General features: G+C 51.5%; 1 protein-coding gene across 1 annotated transcript; it reads right to left on the reverse strand.

Annotated features, from left to right (window-relative positions):
* Positions 1 to 696: 696 nt before the first annotated feature.
* Positions 697 to 10,459, reverse strand: LOC142076222 (olfactory receptor 14C36-like). Its single transcript, XM_075138601.1, has 2 exons — positions 9,717 to 10,459; positions 697 to 748 (listed from the first exon to the last, which is right to left on the reverse strand). The coding sequence occupies exons 1-2, from the start codon at positions 10,457 to 10,459 to the stop codon at positions 697 to 699; spliced, it is 795 nt and encodes a 264-aa protein (XP_074994702.1).
* Positions 10,460 to 10,702: the final 243 nt, after the last annotated feature.

Raw genomic sequence — 10,702 nt, forward strand, 5'->3', positions numbered from 1 at the left:
GTATTAGGAATAGTGCGGCCAGCAGGAGTAGGGAGGTGATCGTGCCCCTGTACTCGGCACTGGTGAGGCCGCACCTCGAATACTGTGTTCAGATTTGGGCCCCTCACTACAAGAAGGACATGGAGGTGCTGGAGCGTGTCCAGAGGAGGGCAACGAAGCTGGTGAAGGGCCTGGAGCACAAGCCTTATGAGGAGCGGCTGAGGGAACTGGAGTTGTTTAGCCTGGAGAAGAGGAGGCTGAGGGGAGACCTCATCGCGCTCTACAACTACCTGAAAGGAGGTTGTAGCGAGGTGGGTGTTGGTCTCTTCTGCCAAGTAACAGCGATAGGACAAGAGGAAATGGCCTCAAGTTGCACCAAGGGAGGTTTAGATTGGACATTAGGAGAAATTTCTTTACTGAAAGAGTGGTCAGGCCTTGGAACAGGCTGCCCAGGGAAGTGGTGGAGTCACCATCCCTGGAGGTATTTAAAAGACGTGTAGATGAGGCCCTTAGGGACATGGTGTAGTGGACATGGTGTGTTGGGTTGACGGTTGGACTCGATGATCTTAAGGTCTTTTCCAACCTGTATGATTCTATGATTCTAAGTTTCAAAGACCCACAGGGATAAAGCCTTAAGCAATCTGGTGTGATCTTGCTTTGAGTAGAATGTTGGTCTATAGACATCTTGCAAGGTCACTTCCAGACTGAATGAAAGTTTCACTCCTTCCCCTTCATGTCGTCAACATTACGGAAAGCACTCGAGTTCCCTCTGAGTGTGGAGATAATTCACACTGGGTGCAGGGCTGCATCACAGGAACCCCACACAGCCCTGATGACATCCTTTTCCTCACCTTTCATTTTCTGCTTCCCTTTTCCCCACTCTACAGTTCTTCACTATTTTCCCCCTCACACCCTCCCAAAACAAGAGCCTCCCTTGTTGTCCTGGCTCTGGCTGGGCTGGAGTTAATTTTCTCCATAGCAGCCGTGTGGTGCTGTGCTGTGGATTTAGGACCAAACCAGTGTTGATAACACAGCGGTGTTGTAGCTATTGGTGAGCAGGAGGAAATGAGAGGGCATCATCACTGGTTCGCCAGTCCAGACACAGCTGAATTTTGTCCTAATACGTCCGATTTAATTCAGGTTAATTTTGCTACCAAGCATGATTTTTCAAAAAGTTCAAATATTGTGTGCTTCTCTTTTTAAGGACTAAAGCATCATCAAACATAAATCGCTCTACTGTAGCCTTGGGAGGTTTGTGGGAGCGTGATATAATCAATCTGCCAGGCCTCCCCATATTTATATTTCAGCCATCGTCCTCCATACCAGAGAGGCTTTACTCGCTTGGCTTGCTTGATTGCAGCGCATGTTTCACATTCATGAATAACCTGTGCAATAGTGTCCATGGTCAAGTCCACCCCTCGATCACGAGCCCATCTATATGTTGTGTCTCTTTCTTGATGGCCTGAGATGTCATGGGCCCACTGGGCTATAAATAATTCACCCTTACGTTGCCAGTCTGTGGTGGTGCATTCCTCCCCCCACACCTTTTTTTCCCTGGGTCACTCTGTACCTCAGGAACTCCCGATAAACTTTGGCCTTTGTGTAATGAGTTGGGCGGTGAAGCATCTCTTGACTGTTCCCAGAACTCTTGCATGGCTGAAGTGGTGGAACGGCCCTGACCGTACCAGAACTCCTGTTACCTAAGCAAGGTGGGGGTCAAAACTGGGGACAATTCGTCATTCCCTGATGCCCCTATCTGAGTCTTAACTCAAGTGGAACGGCACCATTGTTGCCGAAATCCTGAGAACTTTCACGGATGACTAAAGCCGTGCAAACCTATAAACAGTGGTCCTAAGTGAGACCCTTTGAGCTCTCCAGGACCGCAGCAGGCTGCGCCCAGAGTCTCCCTCCGAGTTGGACGCCTCGCAGGTTTTGCAAACTCTCGAGTTTGTGATATTCGGAGGACCACCGGGACCTGGGCTGAAACACTCCTCGGCCGAGACAGTCCTCGGGGCTCAACCCTTCATCCGTTGAGAAATGCCAAGACATTTAACATGAGTATTTCACTGACTCGAGGGGAATGTTTAACAGGTACCTTTATCTAGGTTTAGACCTTTATAAATTTATTCAGTTTTGGGCCCTTCTATGTGAATTGATCTAGAGCTTTTCTCTGTGTGTGTGTTTGTGTGTATTGATTTAGATAACCAGTAATAAGCATAATCTGTAATCAAGTCACTTTAGCAGAAGTAGTGATTACTTCACTTTGTAACTGTTAAATTAGTCAATGATTCAGTGCTGTCAAAACCTTCTGATCTACCTTAAAACTGTAAATGAACTTCAAATTGCTCTAAACACATATAACCCCTTAGGCATAAACCGTTGACCAAGTCTGAGACTAGGGGTAGATCCAGCCGCACCTAGACTCCTCTCTGAGAAGGAGTTTAGAAAGCAAGGGGGTCTACTCTGAACCTCGTGACTCAACGGGAGGGTCTCCTTATCCCTTTTGTATTAGACACAAACCGTTGTCCAAGTCTGAGACTAAGATTGGATCCAGCCGGGTCTTCTCTGAACCTCGTGACTCAACGGGAGGGTCTCCTTACCCTTTTTTCCTCGGTCTTTCTATAAATCATTCCGACTCAATTCTGACAAGATTTTCCCTGTTTATACTTAATCCATGTAATAAGTAATAGAGTGAACCTTGCCATCGAATTCTGTTAAGTCGCGCTTTTATACATTTCTGTTAAAATCTCTTTTGCTGATATCTTTGCCAGTGATTCTTCAAGCGGCCGCAAAACCTCTCATTTGCGACAAACAGGGAAACAAACTCTAGTTGTCATTTCTCCTGCCCTAAGAAGTGATGTTCACATGCAAATTTGTTGCTGCAGTGTCTGGTAAAGGTAAGGACGTGCAGTTGGCCTCATCACCAGTACCAGGTGGGAGCTTCCTGCAGATTCCTCTGTTGCAGTCAAGTTTCTCCTGTGACCCAGGGATATGCTCAGCACAGCACAGCCTGAAGACCAAGCTGTACGTGGAGCCCAGCACAGCGCGGCACATGCAGGCCAGGGTCTTTTCAGGTTTACTGTTAGGGGGATCACTAACTCCTCCATGTACAATGCTCTTATGGTCGGGATCACCGAACCGCCTGAGGAAGATTAGGAAGTGGGTGAGGGCTCCTTTAGAAGCTGGAGGAAGGGACACAAAGGACTTGGTAGTCACTGGGGACTTTGAAGGCCGTGGACCTCTGCTAGAAGGCCTCAGTCAGAGGGAAGGTGGAAGGTGATCCCTGATCTGCCATGGGGGGATGCTCTCCTGGACTTGTTTCTCACAAGAAGCTGGTGGAAGATGTGGAGGGCAGCTTTGGCTGCAGTGGGAGTGAGGTGGGGATGTAGAAACCCTTGAGGGAAGTCAGCAAGACAACTTGTAGCAGGGCTGAGTGGAGAGGAAGGATCACCTCCACCCACCTGCTGGCAGTGCTCTGCCTAATGCAGGGCAGGGTGCCGTTGTCTGCCTTTGCTGCCAAGGTGCAAAGGCAGGAGAGGAGAAGGCTTTGGGGAGACCTAATGACAGCCTTCCCATATCTTCTGGGAGAGAGGAAAACAGAATGGAATGGAATGGAATGGAATGGAATGGAATAGAATAGAATAGAATAGAATAGAATAGAATAGAATAGAATAGAATAGAATAGAACAGAATTCTTTCCTAGATAGAAGAAATGGAAAACCAGGGCCTCCCTGGTCTGGAGGAATAGGGACGAATTGGAATGGCCCCAGAGGACATCTGCCAGGATGTGGTTTGGGGCCTCTGTGGAGAGGCTGAGAGACCTGGGGTTCTTTAGCCTGGTGAAGTAGAGGCTCAGGGCTCTCTAGTAGTGGCCGTCAACTACTTGAAGGGGGGTTTCCGAGATGATGGAGCTTTTCTTGGCAGTGCAGAGGGAAGGCAACCTTGGTAGTGGGAAGAGAAGGAAACCTCCACAAAGTGCAGCTTGGAAGGTTCAGACTGGATGTGAGGAAAAAGAACTCTCACTCAAAGGGTAGCCTTGTGGTGTAAGTGGTCACCCAGAGGGAGTCTGGATCAGCCCATGGCTTTGTGTTTCAAGGAAAAGTCAGTGAGGGTGGAGAGACATCAGTGAAGGTCTAGAAATGCTGGGGTGAGAGCTAGGTGGGAAAGCAAGAAGGGTGTCTACAGCCTGAAGGGCAAGAGGTGCAGGCATGGGACAGTGTAGGACAGCCTGCAGTAGAGATGGCCTAGGCCTCTGGCAAGGCTGACAGGCCCATCAAAAGCGAGGTCTTTGTCCCCTTGGCTAAGGCAGTTGCCTCTGCCACCGAGGCCTACAAGGAGGAACTTTCTTTTGAGGCTCTGGACTTCATTTCCTCCTTCTTGCCCCTTCTTTGGGAGGCCAGGAGGTACCATAGAATTTTCCTACCCTTGGCATTGCTCACCCTCACATCCAACTGCCCCCAAGAAGAGCCCTGAGCCACGCGTGAGGGACAGGGTCTGCCTTCCCAGGGCCTGGGGGTGAGGGCTTGGCCTTTCTGCTTCCTCAAATAAACCAAGGGTTTTCTCAGCATTACAGCCACCTGCACAGTGCCTTTGCCTACCTGCAATCATGGCCTCCAATGATCTGCTCTAACGAGGCCATGGGGAGGCTTTGTCAGTAATGGTCCTCAGTGGGACCCATTAATACTTCAAGGTACTTTGAGTTTTGCTTCTGACTTTGAATTCTTGAGAGGTTTGTTCTTTCCCCTCTCATCATGGGAGCTTCAAGGACTCAGCACCAAATACACCATGGGTCTCATTAAAATACAGAAAGCCTTAAGGAGCTCTTTCTCTTCCTGTAGTTTTCTTTAGGTCTTCCAAGCTTGTACAGCTAATTGGAGTCATTTCACAGTGTAGTTAAAGAGGAAGATTTCAAAGTGCACCAAATGAAAGTTATTTTTTAATTTAAAGTTTCTATTTTATTACTTTTCAGTTTAGAGAAGAGGTGATGGAAGCCTTCTCCAAGTGATAGTGATCCAGGGTGTCTCCTCAGGAGGTCTGGACAGGTAGGAGAAGCAGTCCCTTGAGGTCTGACTCTGTATGGAGAACTTTGCTCCTCACCTCCCAAACCTCACCATTTCTCTCATTGGCCATCTGGGACTTACATCACTCTTCCTTGCATCAGACTTCTCCACTGATCTCTGCAGCTGGGTGTTACAGCTCCATGGCACCATCTCCCACCTGCTCTCCTCAGAGAACTGGCTGCACACAGGCCACATAAAAACTTTTCCTATTTGCAAACAAAGAAAAGCCAAGCATGATAAAGTTTCATAAACAATAAAACACACTCCTCAACCATATGCTAAGTACAAGCTGTCTCTAATGAGGTTGTCTTTCTACAAGGGATAATCTTATGAGAAATGTTTGAGATAGATACAAAAAGTTAGATATAACCATAATTAAAGAATTGGCTAAAGAGCCAATGAGACTACTGAAAGACAGGCAAGCTTTTAACTCCCTGAAGATCAAAGCAGCAACTGAGTAGGTGAGAGTTATCTGAATGAACAAAGAATAACGTCCGGAGAAAAGTAGAGACTGATGGAATGGGACTTTGTCTAGAGAGTCTGCATCTGCAAAAGCGACATCAGAAATGGTCATTGTATGAGGACAGGTGAAATTATATGAAAGATTAGAGAAACTGAATACACCGTATAACAGGAAGAACAGTGGTAATGAAGTTACAGGGCAAGATCGATATTTCTTTGGAATATCCCTTTTGAAAGGTCATTGGATTGGTAGAGGTCTCTTGTGAGTGAGGACAAGCAAGAGTTGCACTCATCTTTGAAAGTGGCCAAAAGTGCAACCCAGGGAACCACAGGCTGCACAAGCTCACTTTGGTGGGGGGCTGAGCCATTGAATGAGTGCTCGTGGGTGACACTTCTGGGCACCTAAAAGAGAAGAGCATGGCCATGGACTTACCAAGGGTAAATCATGCCTCGCCAACCGGGTTGCCTTCATGATGAAGGAGCTGCATTTGAGCATGAGGGGACAACAGTTGATGTCATTGACCTCCATTTCAGCAAGACTTTTGGCGTGGTCTCCCTCAATATTCTTGTACCCAAGTTAGGCCATTCCAGTCTGGACAGGGGGACAAACAGATGAGCAAAACACCAGTTGGATGATGAGGCTGAGAGTGCAGGGTGAAGGGGCCATGCTCTACCTGGGGGCCAGGGGACGTACTGGGGTTTGGTGAGGCGGCACAGGGGACTCTGCTGAGCCCTGTGCAGTTTAACACCTGCATCCACGACCTGGAGGAGGACGCAACTCTCACCACATTTTTCAATGATACCAACTTGGGAGGACCATTCCTGTGCCTTAGGGACGCCTTTCAGGGGAAACCTGACGGGTGGGAGAACTGTCCTGTCAGGAACTTCATGAGATAGACAGTGGACAAAGGCCAGGTCCTGCACCTGGGATAGACTGACAGCCTGCAGTAGCAGGGGAAGGGGACTGCCTGGCTGGGGAGCAGCTCTGCAGAAAAGGCCCTGGTGGTGCTGGGGATAGAAGGCAAAACAAAACCCAGTAGTGTTAGATGGTGGCAAAGGTGGCCAGCAGTGTCCTGGAGTGTGTAAAGAGGAGCCTTGCCAAGACAGTGCTTTAGGCTCTAAACAGAATTGAAACAAAGCCTCTGACTTGGGTTCTATCAAGTTAATTAATAGAAGAGAGGGAGGTGGAGGGACCTCAGCATTTACAGGTTCCTGCTGAAGATTTAAGGCCTCCGAGAAAGGAGCTGAAGAGAACACTTGTGAACTAGCATAGCCTTTAGATCGTTTCACATGTGAGGGCTCTACTCCCCCATCTCAGTCATTGGCACCCACAAACCTCCCCTGCTTTTCCGTCCTCTCCTCCCAAAACCTGACCAAGTGATGGGAGGAAAGGCAGCAGAAAGGCCCTAGGCCTCTGTGAATCAGCCGGGGTCTGGCACCTGGAGGGCGATGGTGTCATTTCATTGGACACCCCATAAAGACTCAAGCTGGGGAGTGCCTCTGCAAGTCCCAATCAACAAGGTCCATGGCCAGGCAAGGCTGTGTCTCTGGCTGTGTCTGGAGACCCGAACACCTACAGCTTAGATGGAGCTGGGGCTGAACCTCAGGCCTGGACTTCAGTGGTCTCCTGGGCCCATGGGCAGAGATGCAGGTGGAGGCCCCAGGTGATGCTGCTCAGGGCCATGAAGGCCTATGGATGCTCTCAGGGCCCTGACACTGCCATATTGGACCCCACCTGCCACTGCCCTCACTAGGCCAAATTCTCATTCCCTGATGTGCAGGGTCTGCTCTCTGCTACTCTCCTTCCCATGTCCCTGGGTATCTGGCAGACCACAATTTCATGGTCACTATGGCCAAGGCTGACACTGGTCTTCACATCCCTGACCAGCTCTTCCTCCTTTGGCAGTACCAGGTCCAGGTGAGGAGAAGACTGGGTGGCCCATTCAGAAGCTGACCCACACCAAGCCACCATCTAACCTGTTACGTGTCCCATAGAGACCCTCCATATATCTGAGCTGCCCTGACACCACACAAGGCAGCCCCCACTCCTCATCTTCCCCATCGGTCTCTCCTAAAGATGTTCTATCTCCATTACCACAAAAGCCATGGGAGCTGTCCTTCCCCACCTCAGCTCTTGTCCCACTGAAGTCACAGCTCTGTGATGGCACCCGGGGCTCCTGCTCTCTGTGGCCCAGGCTGTGGGCTTTGGTGCCCATTTGGGCTGCAGCCCCTCCGATGGGGCACCAGGGCCAAGGGCAGACTTGTCCCATGCAAACCTGGTCCCCAGAGATGGGACCCCGTGTGTGGAAAGGCTTTGCTTCCCAGCAGAGGCATGCTGGAGTGGGTGGCAGGTGGCAACAGAATGGTGGATGAGGTTGCCACAGCGAGAGCAAAAGCTGCAGTGCCCAAGGCCAGAGAGAAAGAGGCAAGGGCTGTGCAGCCCCGTCAGGAGAGGGGTTTGCTGTCCCAAGTGACTCTGCAGCACCGTGGGGCCTGTGCCAGAGATGGGACTGATCTCCACGATGGACAAGGTGCTGCTGAGAATGTCCCTGGGGGAGGACAGCCTTTGATCCAGCCACACTGTGGACATCGTGCTGGGGGCCAACCAGCTAGACAGCAGCTCTGCAGAGAAGGACCTTGGGGTCCCAGAGGACAAGCAGCTGAGCAGGAGCCAGCAGTGCACCCCCGCGGCCAAGGCCAACAGCCTCCTGGGCTGCATTAGGAGAAGCATTGCTGGCAGGTGGAGGGAGGTGACCCTTCCCCTCTCCTCAGCACTGGTGAGGCCCCATCTGCAGTGCTGTGTCCTGTGCTGGGCTGCCGAGTGCAAGACAGTTGTTGACCTACTAAAGCAAGTCCAGCCAAGGGCCACAAAGCTGCTTTAAGGGACTGCAGCAAAGGTCCCTCCTCAGGGCTGGGGTGTCCAACCAGAGATGGAAATGGCCGGTGTGTGGGACTTCTCTGGGATGGTTTTCCCAGGGGAGTGTCGCCCGGGTGTCCAGGCACCTTTGGCGCCTTGCTTCCTTCTCCATGACGCCTGACTCTGCACTGTGAGCACCCTGCTGTGGGCCCCCACCCTGCACACTCACACAGCTGAGCTCTACACTGCTGCTTTCCTCTCCCGGGCACTTCCCAGCCCAGCCCAGCCCCTCCCCACCTCTCCCCACCACCCCTGCCCTCTCCCCAGCCCAGCCCAGCAGAGCAGCCCAGCCTGGGCTGGTCCCACGGCAGTGCCCACCACAGGGTGCTGCAGAGCTCTGGGCACTCACCCCATGGCCCCAGCCCCTCTGAGGGGCACAGCAGCTGCTGGGGGGCACACAGGGAGCTCAGCCTCCCCATTAGCCCCAGGGATGCTGCTGGCCCCAAGGCCACGAGGAAATGGAGGCTACTCAATCGCTGCCTCTCCTGAATTCATATTGCAGGTGATGCCCAGCCCTCACTGAATTTGCCCCCTCCTCTCTCCCACCAGCCCCACTCCCCACGACAGCACGACAGTCCTGGCCCTGGGCCTCCTCCGGCACCTCCTGCATCTCTCCAGTCTCCCCTCCCTCTGCCTGCTGGCTCCCCACTCACTCCCATGGCACTGCAGAGTCCTTGTTCATGGATACGTAGATCTGGTGCTTTCCTTTTGGGGGACTTCACCTTGGAGGGTGTTTCACCTTCTGAGTCTCCATTCATTGCAACCCCAGGGCATCCTCTCCTGACCCCTCCAAATTTATTTCCAGAAACTCTGGTATGTGCCATTAATCTTGTCATCCATGAAGAAATGTGAGAAGATAATGGGAGGTCATGGACCATCTCCCCTGCCATTGGACACCAAGAGGAGAGCTCTTAAATCCAGACCGTTTGGTCCAGTGGAACCCAATAGTACCGTGAGCTTAACCCCAAAACACTGAGAATAAAAAGGAGAACAGACTTTTAAAAATATCAATTCCTTGGATATTTATTTGGAAGCAACTCTCGAGGAAGAGCCCAGCCTTCAGGTGCTGCACCTGGGAGATCCCCTTTTATTGAAGAGCTGCTATCGGGCATGCCACATCTGACACAGTGTTGGGCAAGAGTCACAGGATCAAGCCGCAAGACAAGGAGTATAACCCCAGAAAATTATATATAAGCAGGATTCTCACAAGAGAAAAAAGCAGAGCCATGGCCTCAGATAAACTCTGGGGAATGTGCAGAGAAGGGGAGGCAGGTTATTGTCGGTGAAACAGCGTCCACTGGGCCAGTTTCCATAGGGCATCCTTGAGCTCCTGGTTCCTCATGCTGTAGATGAGGGGGTTCACTGCTGGAGGCACCACCGAGTACAGCACTGCCACCACCAGATCCAGGGATGGGGAGGACACGGAGGGGGGCTTCAGGTAGGCAAACATGCCAGTGCTGATAAAGAGGGAGACCACGGCCAGGTGAGGGAGGCACGTGGAAAAGGCTTTGTGCCGTCCCTGCTCAGAGGCGATCCTCAGCACGGCCCTGAAAATCTGCACATAGGACACCACAATGAAAACAAAACATCCCAAAAATACGAAAGCACTAAATGTGATGAGCCCAACCTCCCTGAGGTAGGCATCTAAGCAGGAGAGCTTGAGGATCTGGGGGATTTCACAGAAGAACTGGTCCACAGCATTGCCGTGGCAGAGGGGTAGTGAAAATGTATTGGCCGCGTGCAGGAGAGAAGTGAGAAACCCACTGGCCCAGGCAGCTGCTGCCATGTGGACACAAGCTCTGCTGCCCAGGAGGGTCCCGTAGTGCAGGGGTTGGCAGATGGCAACGTAGCGGTCGTAGGCCATGACAGTGAGGAGAAAATACTCTGCTGAGATGAAAAAGACAAACAGAAAGAGCTGTGCAGCACATCCTGCGTAGGAGATGTCCCTGGTGTCCCAGAGGGAATTGGCCATGGCTTTGGGGAGAGTGGTGGAGATGGAGCCCAGGTCGAGGAGGGAGAGGTTGAGGAGGAAGAAGTACATGGGGGTGTGCAGGCGGTGGTCGCAGGCTATGGCGGTGATGATGAGGCCGTTGCCCAGGAGGGCAGCCAGGTAGATGCCCAGGAAGAGCCAGAAGTGCAAGAGCTGCAGCTCCCGCGTGTCTGCGAAGGCCAGGAGGAGGAACTGGGTGATGGAGCTGCCGTTGGACATTTGCTGTTTCTTGGCATAGGGGTACTGTTCAAAACTGGAAAAGACAAGGAAAAAGTATGACAGACTTCTCCGAGC

This window comes from Calonectris borealis, unplaced genomic scaffold (assembly GCF_964195595.1).
Source record: "Calonectris borealis unplaced genomic scaffold, bCalBor7.hap1.2 HAP1_SCAFFOLD_35, whole genome shotgun sequence".
Taxonomy (NCBI): Eukaryota; Metazoa; Chordata; class Aves; order Procellariiformes; family Procellariidae; genus Calonectris; species Calonectris borealis.